We start from the raw sequence: 10,897 nt of genomic DNA on the forward strand, positions 1-10,897 counted from the left end.
TCATTAAATGGTCATACTAACATTACTAAAGGAGCGGCTCCACTTAACAAAACCAGAAGAATCAAAAGAAAAAAATAAACATCTCCAAAGTATTCTCTATACCATTTTTAAGTTCAGTTGAATGATTATAGAAACTATTTGGTTTAGTTTCTAAACCAAACATAGTAGGGATGACTAGTAATGTCTTTGTGACATCATTTCTTGAATCTTTCTTCCTTCCTTATTTTGTGCTGTTTCTTAGTAGAAAGTGGAAGATACAACAAGATTGAATCTCTGTGTTTGTCATCCTTTCACTTCTGTAACCAAAATACCTAACAAAAAACAACTCAGAGGAGGAAAAGTTTATTTTGGCTTACAGTTTCAGAGGTTTAGTCCTTGGTGGGCCAACTCCACTGCTCTGGGCCCAAGGTTAGAAAGTATATCACAAGGGAAAGGCATGGTAGAGGGATGCTGCTTACCTCATGGTGGCCAAGAAGCAGAGAAAGCAAGAGAAAGGGGCTGCAGATAAGATGAACCCTTTTAGGGCAGCTCCCAGTGACCAACTCCTCCAGCCATGTTCCACCTGCCTGTAGTTACCACTCAGTCCATTCAAACTAGAATGGATTGATTAGGTTATAGCTTTCACAATCCAATCATTTCACCTTCAAACATTGTTGTATTAATACAGGACATTTGAGGGGATACCTCATATCCACATCAGAACAACAAAAACACCTATGTTGTGGTGGGGCCAGAAGGGAGGATTGGTGGCAAAGAGAGTCAAGATTTGGGGTTATCATTCCAGGACCCAGGATAACAGGATAGGAATAAAAAAAAAAATAGTTAAAGATCACCACTATAAACATGTACTCCTTCCTACACATAGACACTGAAGAATTGTTCCACAGGTGCCTACTTTGTTGCCTACTTGCCCCGTTTTACTGGCCTGTTTTTATTGTCATGTCTTTGGCTTATCAGAGCTGAATGTGGCCTCTTTTTGGATCTATAGTCAGGGTCTTCTCAGTTAGTATGCAACAGTTGCAATGTAGGTATGAAAGTTTGCTTAAGAGTGATTTTTTTTGAGGGGGAACTACAGGGAATTGAATATTAAGCCACATCCCCAGACCTTTTTTTATATTTTATTTAGAGACAGGATCTCACTAAGTTGCTTAGGGCCTCACTAAATTGCTGAGGCTTACTTTGAACTCTCCATCCTCCTGCGTCAACCTCCCAAGCCACTGGGATTACAGGTGTGCACCACCAGAGTGATGTTTTATCATCTCAAGACAGATAAAAATGAATGATGTGATGAAAGTAAAACAAGGAAGGAATAGAAGGTAGTGAATTCCATCAATATTTAATTCTGTTTGTTAAATATCAATATTCATAGTCTTCTGGCTAAAAGACTCATGCAGATCATTTGCGGCCTCTGTTCTTTTCAATCCCTATGCATATACTGATCATATTCTAAACAAAATGGATAAGAGAGAGAGAATAATCAAGCCAGATACTTTTTACCAAACTACAAAATCTCCTAATAGTTAGATTTTGGTTTTTTTTTTAACCACAAGGTATGCAATGCATCAAATCCTGAAAAAGCAATAGGGGAAAGAAAAACTGTCTGTACATCAAATCCTGAAAAAGCAATAGGGGAAAGAAAAACTGTCTCAAGCCCTAAACATGTATGTTATACTCTCAGGAGGAAAATAACTGACTATATTGTCAAAACTACCTTTATATCATATAATATACCTTTATTCACTATTCTTTTCTATAGGAGTTAAACATTCAACTATTAATAAAAATACACAATAAAGTAAAATTATTTAAAACATTACAAAATAAAACCAAAATCAAAACAAATTCTGAACCACTCTATAGTCTTGTTGTGGGTTAGATGAAGCTTCTCATCAGGGTATCTGTTAATATCCTACTTTCTGTTTTTAGTGTTCTGTTATAACATTAACTAGGTTTATTAGCAAATGCCAAAATATATTTATTTAAGAAACAGGTTATGCCTAGATTGGTTTGTTTTGTGACTTCCTGTCTTTCCTGAAAATGCTCCAAAGTCATCATTGTGAAATACAAACACCAGTCCTGCTGGCAATGCTTCTTTTCAGCCTCACTTTATTGTTTTTATTCTCACTCTTTCATTTGGGAAGATTTTTGTTTTTTAAACTAAGTACCAGTTTGTTTATATTAAAATGTATTCCTATTAGTTGGATAAATTGATATATCAATTATTTCTTGCTATAAAATCCAAAATAAGATATTTGGGTATTATCAGTGGCCAAAAGATTGATTTCAACCAACCGAATTAATATTGATGAATTAAATACTTAAAATACTGATATTCTATAACATAAAAACACCTTCTGTTGCACATATGGTTATGAGGTGAATGACAGGAAATGCTAGATCTGTGATGTTGAAAGAGAAAACAGAATATTAGAATGTTAGAATAAATGGGGCTGGGGTTGTGGCTGAGTGGTAGAGCGCTCACCTCACAATTGCGAGGCCCTGGATTCGATCCTCAGTGCGACATAAAAATAAATTTAAAAATATAAACTGTATTTAAAAAAAGAGTAATAATTATATAATTTAATGATGACAAAACTCCAAGAATGAGTGGACATTTTAGTTTGGGATTTTATCTCTCTAAAATGTGAAGGAGCTTCACCAAGAAAAATTTCATTTAAATTTTTGCGATTTTTAAATGTAACTACCAGGTAATAAAATTATTATTATTGGCTTTCAGGATATGTATAACTGCTAAGGATGAAAGATAACAAAAACAAAAGTATTATGCAAATATGAAAGCAAGATTATGCTGATTTTCAAGTTATTCCAAGATTTATTAATTCCACCACAAAGAACAATACAAGAATTTGGACTTTAAAAACATGAAAACATTAACTAAAGCTTATGTCTTTTTATATTAAGTAGAACATAAACTTTAAAATATAAAACAAACTTCTAAAATTTAACTTTATCTTGGCAAGCAGAATATATGTTCTTTATTTTGGCTAGTAAATACACGAAGTAAAAGTGACTGATTAGGTCTAGCCAACAACTTCAATTATTCTAATTATTGTAACCCATGGAATCTGGAGTCTTAGACCAGTAAATCTATGTTAAAATTATTTGAGATAAAATATGTATATTTTTATGCAAATTTCACATTAAAATTTTATTAGGAACCACAGAAGAAAAGCAGTCACAGACTTCTGCATTTGGATTTTTTATAGCCCTAAGGACAACACAATTTATATATTCCATATCCTCCATGACTCTATTTACACACTGATGATCCCCAATCCACATCTCTAATCCAGATCCTCGCCCTGAAGTTCAGTACTAGATCTCCAATTGCCAAAGAGACATTTCCATTTTAAGTCTCCACAGGCACCTTAAACTTGCTTTGTGTAAAGCTGATCTCATTATTTTATTTTTCCCTTGAAAGGGTCTGTTCTTTATTCCTTTTTTTTTTTTACGTTAATGGTTGCTTCATTTACCTAGATAGTTAAGGAGTCCAGCTAGATTTCTTCCTCTACCCTATTCCTCCTCCTGTATTTATTCAATTACTAAGTATGCCAGTCTTATTTCCTAAACATCAACTTAATCAAGCTTCTTTTGCTCAACTCCATGGTAAAGTCTCAATTAATTTTGATATGGATTATTGCAACAGCTTTGTAAGTAGTTTCTTCTTTGCAGTTTTTCCCTCTTTTCAAACTATCTTTCACAATGTCATCAGAATGACTGAGGAGGCAAACCCTGTGCACACATTTCTTTTATGGCTCATCTTCAGGATAAAAAAGGTCTTAAAGGTCTTAAGTCACTTGCCATTTGCTTCCTTTCCAACCTGTCCTTCAATGTCTCTTACATCATACATCATGTTTTTTTTTTTTTTTAAAGAGAGAGAGAGAGAGAGAATTTTTCAATATTTATCCCTTAATTTTTTTTCGGCGGACACAACATCTTTGTTTGTATGTGGTGCTGAGGATCGAACCCGGGCCGCATGCATGCCAGGTGAGCGCGCCACCGCTTGAGCCACATCCCCAGCCCTACATCATGGTTTTTAACACTTGGAAATCCATTCACTCTTCAATTAATTTATTTGACAAATTATTAATTACCAGATATGTAGTAGATACTGTGTCAGAATTTATAGATATTTAAAAAATGAAAGATATTATTATTAGCTTCATTCAAGATCTCTCAGTCACCATACATCCCTTGTTTCAGTTTCAAACATATGAAGTTTATGAACATAGGACAAAGAACAAACTCTTCTTTTTCAAGTCAGCATTAAGAAAACACCTTATTTCCAGATCTTCCTCAGTACCTCCACACTTCTCTTTAGTGTGATTAGGAGCATCATCCCCTGTGCACCCTGGTACCATTTCTGTAATAATGCTTTCAGACAGTACTGTAACTTGTGGATTGGGTTTTTCCCATTAGGTTGTGAGTTTCCTGAGATAAGAGCCTTATTGTATCCTCAGAGGCTGGAACAATGCCTGAACTGTAGAAAATTTCATTCAGTAGATATTTACATTTCATGACCACAACATATATAGTGATCACAGTGTACAAATTTTTGTTGTTATGTGCATTCTTCAAAGGAATAGCAAACAAAAGCTAAAACAAAAGTCTATATAAGCATACTTATTTGCTATAAAATTATTCACATTATTTTTCTTCCTTTAAGGCAAAATTTGTTAATGTAGATTAATTATTAAAAACATATTTTTATAGCTTTAAAGGAGAACAGTTACTAAGAATTTAGACTATACAGAAAGGAACTAAAAACAATTTAAATTTTAGGGCTGGAGATACAGCTCAATGATAGAGCACTTGTCTGGCATGCACGAGATTCTGGGTCCAATCCCCAGCACTATACACATACAAAAATAATTATAATAATGTATGATATATTCTCTTCTATAGCTCTTAGACATAACTACACTTTTAAATCAGAAGTCATATATTTTGTTTTTTTCATCTAACAGTATATTATGAATCTTTTAATAGGTCATTTATTTATCTTTTTTTTTTTTAAAGAGAGAGGGGAGGGAGGGAGAGAGAGAGAGAGAGAGAGAGAGAGAATTTTTTTTTTTTTTAATTATTGGCGGACACAACATCTTTGTTGGTATGTGGTGCTGAGGATCCAACCCGGGCCGCACGCACGCCAGGCGAGCGCGCTACCGCTTGAGCCACATCCCCAGCCCTCATTTATTTATCTTTGAAACAATTTTAAACACATATATATTTCACCCATGTAGCTATTTCATAATTATACTATATTTAGGTAAGTGTAACATATTACAACCATAATTAGTGTGGCAAAACATCACTATTATAAATAATGCTGGGATAACATCATCATATGTAAAATATCATATACATTTCTATCTCTACAGGATCCATTCTTAGAATGGAAACAAATGGCCAAGAAGCATACATCTTTAAAGGTTCTAGACACACATTATACAGCTTTCCAGAAAGTTTCAACACATTTCCATTTATACCTATATTAAATTACACTGCTTATCACTCGTTAATCCTTAAAATTTACATTCATATAAAAAGGGCATGTATATATATTTTTTAGAAGAGTGATTGAAATGTACATGTAATAACAATGCCTCATTTCCATATGGCCACATGGTCACATACCCACTCTTAGCTAGTTCTCACAATAACCCTATGAACTAGGTACTACTGTCTCTACTAAAGTTGGAGAAACTGAGGTACAGGTAAGTTAACTTTCAAACAGCCTAACTATTTTTAAAGTTCTCTCAGGAATTCCCTTCCAAGCCGTCAGAAAAGGGGGCTGAGAGAAAGCAGCAGGTGAAGTGCAGTTATTTCATTTTTTCCCTCCTTCCTTTCTAGCTAGTGTGCAAGCTGACCAACAGCTTTTAACAAACGGTGCTATATTAGGAGTTTCATCTGTATCAGTATCAAACTGCCTCATTTGGAAACTCAAGTAATTCAAATGGACTGACAATCCATTCGGTTGTAATGAGTCTACATATTGTTGTTCCTAAGTCAAAGTTTTCTTCATTCAGAAGAGTATCAATATGACCATTCAGGTCAAAAGGCTAAACTTATTACACAGTGTAAAGTGGGGTGATGGAAATGGAAGTAGTCTTTGAGATGGTTATCCAGAATGGCATATTGATTTTTATGGTCAAAAAAAATAAATAAATAAATTCTTACCTTAACTATCAATCCTTTTGAGTCAACCAACCATATTTTTTTGATGGCTTTCTCTTTTGGTAAACCTTCTTTCTCCATGGCCATAACAATCAAGTGTGCAATTCCTAAGGCAGCCTGAAAAAGAGGTTATGAAAATAAAAATTTCAGAAGTTGTTTCATGTGATATATTATCAAGGGTTGACGGTTCACCTGATTTTGTCTTTGTTAATAAGGAAGTATAAAATGGCTCTGAGCAAAGTATTTTTGTCACATTGGGTTGAACCAAATAACAATTATTAACTTGGACTACAATAGCACCACTATTATATGGTTTGCTATTTAGCCACACATAAACCAGTGATATCCTTGATTGTCAGTATTTTTAATTCTATTAATATAATGAAGATTTGTTCCAATGGGAAAACACTGAATTTAATGAGCTGGTGAAACTTGCTCATTGGACTGTACTGTTTATTGTCAGGCTCAAGCTCTTTTAATTAAATTTGAAGAAGGAAGACTAGTCATTGGAATGGGAACTTGACCATTAGGTAAAGGAATGAAACAGACAAAAAATATGTGTTCCCCAGTGTTTATTTACTCCATTTGGACAAAGTAAGTACTGTCAAATTCCCAGTGAGATTAAAGAAATCAACTCCCTTGGTATTTGGTAAATTTTTTGAAATCTATGAAATCTCAATATCTTGTCAGAAACAAACAGGTTTTGAACACACAACTTCTTGACTGCTGATTATCAAGATCTGATCTGTGCCATTCATCAAAAACCTTTGCAAATTCAAAGAAGTTTACCAAAATTAAACACAGTATGTCAGAATCCACAAAACAAAGAATTCAAATGTTAAAGCTATTATTTAGGCTTGATTTTTATTTCAATTTGAAAGTGAATTTGTGATTTACATTCTGAATACTTATGTCTTGGAATTTACGTTCTAGTTCATTTATTTTGTTTGAAGCAAAATGAACAAGAAAAATGAAAAACAATATAATGTACCTAAATTTCCACAGAGTGATATAGTGTTCTGTTTATTTATAATTACATTAAACTTAAAAATTTAGTTTCTTAAATGTGTATGTATATGAATATATATATATACATACACACATATGCACAAAGTATTTCCCCATTTATTAATTCTACAGAGACTATAACTAGAGATATTTTTGACAGTTTTCCCACAAGAAAACTAACATTTTAATTTCCATTTGGTGGTTGAATTATTATTACTGGAGTCTAATTTTATTTCAAATGATTAAATTATTCACAATGATAACAGGAAACAATATAATTTGGTTTTGCTACAATCTCCTTCCAACATTATTTGTTTCGTAAAAACATATATAGTTACATATGTGCACATTTAATTTTGAGTTAAGACAACTTTTGAATGTGACACTGGAGGATACTAAAAATCAGCATCAGATATTCCAGCTTGAATACTTAAAGACATAATTATACATGGGAAGCTTATTTTTCCTCCATGACACCCTAAATATGCACAATGAAAACCTATGATGACATTTGATAATCTTGCAAACTTAAAACTTTGGAAAGTATCTTCATACCTCTATACTAAAGTCTCCTATGAAAAATTAACATGCCACAATACTTAATTTGAGAAACTTCAATAAAGCCAATAGTTGTAATATGCTAAAAACAATGAAAGAATATTTTGAAACTTAAATTAATGGGTAGTTAACACTAATTATACATTCATTAGTTTAGGAGAACATGACTATTATGCAAGGCAGGTACCTCTCCAGCTCCTTGGAATAGTATTGTTTGATCGGATAGTTTGTTCTTGGTTATTCGAAGAGCTGCAAGGAGACCTGCAACTGCAACAGATGCTGTTCCTGAAATAAGTAATAAATATCCTTGAGTAATCTTCATGTAGATCCTGCCAAACTCTAAGGCTTTATTCACATCTTGAAATCCTCACACAACAGTTTAGCTGGTAGAAAGAGAACCTGAGATTCCTTGCTTGCATATGAAGTGAAATTCTCAGGCTACTAACAAATATTTTAAGATAGTAGCTAACTACTATCCTTGAAAACTTTCCCAAAAATTGTGACTTATTTTGATAATGCAATGAATAAGAGCACAGGTTCTAATTTGGATTCCAGCTCACCCTGCTTACTAGTTGAAAGGATTTAGAGAAAGAACTTTGTATGTCAGTACCCTTTTCTGTAAAAAAGAGTTTTACTATATGAGACAAGAAAAACAGTAAGTGCTATTAGATTCTTCCACCTAAATTACTATTGAGGTTTTGAAATCTATTACTCATCTTTGTACAAAGGAGGCACATAATAAATGCTTGTTTATAATTAAGATGCTGACAGAAAATTGTTTTTGATATATTTCGAATTTAATGTTTTAGTTTTTCAATTTGAAAAGGTAACAGTCGCAATTAAAATGATGTTATGGCATTCTTTAATTGGCTTTCTACCTAGATAATCATTGCTAAATCCCACATATGCTATTATATAAAATTAATGTAAAGTTTACTTGGGATAAAAATTGCATTTTTCTCACCACACCTCACAGGTATAGAAACTACACCAGTTCTAATTATATTACTTCACCATATAAGCTTTCACAGATCACAGAGCATTTCTCTTGCTTTGAACATAGTGATAAAGTTCAGCATCTTTATGGCTTATTCCTGGAATAAAACCCTGCAGTTTTTTGCATTACCTTCCAGCTATATCTACATTTTACCCCTCAAGTACCATTCTACCTGTTTCCTAGATCATTTGACTGAATAGTAAAGCCTAGTTAAACTTCAAATGCCCTTATTTAGATAAAATCTAGATCAGAATAGGTTTGATGAATGACACAATGATAGAGTATTATATATGCCAAATACCAAAGATATTCAACATTTCACCACCAGCTTATTTATTCTTTTCCATTTTTGATTTGTTTCCTTCTTGGATAACTAGGTAGTAATAAATAACTATCACAATAAATAATAATTATTGAAGGCCTACATGTTTCTTTTAAAAAAAATCTTTTTAGATGTAGATGGACATAATACCTTTATTTTATTTATTTTTATGCAGTACTAAGGATCAAACCCAGTACATCACACAGGCTAAACAAATGCTCTGACTGAGCTATAACCCCAGCTTCTACATGCTTGTTGTGTGTGTTTTATTTAGAGACACAAGGTGGATTACAAAAATAAAGTGCTTAAAATTTTGAGTCACCACTCCAATATTATAAATTGTGACAAGTCATAGATTATACAAAATTCACTCTTCTATGCATTACTTAAAATGGAATACTGTGTAAAAAATTTGGCTGATCCATATAGGGACTATACACTGACAGAATCAGAGTGATGTCAATGATGTCCCATATACCTGGATTCATTAGAATTATTAAACAGTGAAAGAGAATTGATATTAGAGAGGTTCAGACATTCAGTTAGTGAGGTAATTATCTTACAAACAGAATTACAAGATCTTTCTATCTTGGGTTCTTTTGAAGTAAACTGGTCAGAAGTTCAGATGTCAGGAACTCCTTTCCAACTCTAAGATTGTATTATCTCAAGGGTTTCCACAGATTCTACCAACATCACAAAATTTAACCAGTTAAAGAGTAAAAGTTCAAGTTTTATCAGCATTCACTGTATTTACATTATTATTCTGATTTTAAGTAGAACTGAGTATTTACAGTCAGACAAACAAAATATTCCAAAACAGTCTAACTGTAATGTGGTGACTTATCTTCATATGGTTTTAAAACACAAAATGCTTTAAGTTCAGACATATCACCCCAAATATGGCAAAATAGTATACTCTATCCATACTGGATATGGGAACCTTATATTTAAATATATATTCCATAATATTTCCTGAGGTATAATAAAAGCCCTAATCTTCTTTCCACAGAATTAACAAAATCAGAAAGATACTTCTCACACCACTAAAAATTTAAAAATTTAACTTGTTCATAATTCTTGTACATGGATTGCCTGCTACTATCTTGATTTAAATTTCACTGTAAAGAAGAGAACAAATGTGGAAAACTTAAATTTCATAAAACTTTTTATTATACATTATTACACAACAGCTTTTGTTTTCAGGTTAAAAAGTAAAATTTTAGTAAATCCGACATTTGTAGGGCTTAATATATAACACTGTCAACATGATAATAAAGAGATTGAATCTTTCTTAAAATTTTAGAAACTTTTACAGGATGGAAATCCCTAGTCCAAAAATAAAAAATCCAGAGTGTTCTAAAACCTGAAATTTTTTTGAGCAGTGATATGACATCACAAATGGAAAGTTCTATACCTGACTTTATGTAATGAGTTGTAGTGAAAAAAACTTTAAAAATATTTAATCAACACAAAAGAGAGATAACAGAGATATAAAAAACCAAAACAAATTTATAGAAGAGAGCAGAAACACAGCAATCAAATAGAACTGGAAAGTAGCGTGAACATCATGAAAAAACACGGGAAAAAAGGATTACAAACAATGCAGGACAACTTAAATCTACAGGAGGACCTAGAAGCATCAGAAACAGGGATAGGGAAAGAACTCAAGGCATAGCTAACTCAGATGGAAAGGAATATTAGAGAAGACATGAGACAGCAAGTCCAAGCAATAAAAGTATATTTTGAAAATGAATTAAACAAACAAATTCAAATGGCAAAGAATGAGCTTTACCAGGAGATAGAGATCTTAAAAAAAA

At 32.6% G+C, this 10,897-nt stretch overlaps 1 protein-coding gene across 3 annotated transcripts in view; it reads right to left on the bottom strand.

The window, feature by feature from the left end:
• Me1 (malic enzyme 1) overlaps window positions 1-10,897 on the bottom strand; it is a 156,297-nt gene that overhangs the window by 21,783 nt on the left and 123,617 nt on the right. For all 3 annotated transcript variants that reach the window (XM_048803025.1, XM_015499056.2, XM_048803078.1), the window contains 2 exons: window positions 7,949-8,046; window positions 6,199-6,312 (listed from right to left, as the gene is read on the bottom strand). In XM_048803025.1, coding sequence (XP_048658982.1) covers window positions 6,199-6,312; window positions 7,949-8,046 — 212 coding nt within the window. The remainder of the gene's footprint in view (window positions 1-6,198; window positions 6,313-7,948; window positions 8,047-10,897) is intronic.

This window comes from Marmota marmota, unplaced genomic scaffold (genome assembly GCF_001458135.2).
Source record: "Marmota marmota marmota unplaced genomic scaffold, marMar, whole genome shotgun sequence".
In the NCBI taxonomy this organism is placed as follows: Eukaryota; Metazoa; Chordata; class Mammalia; order Rodentia; family Sciuridae; genus Marmota; species Marmota marmota.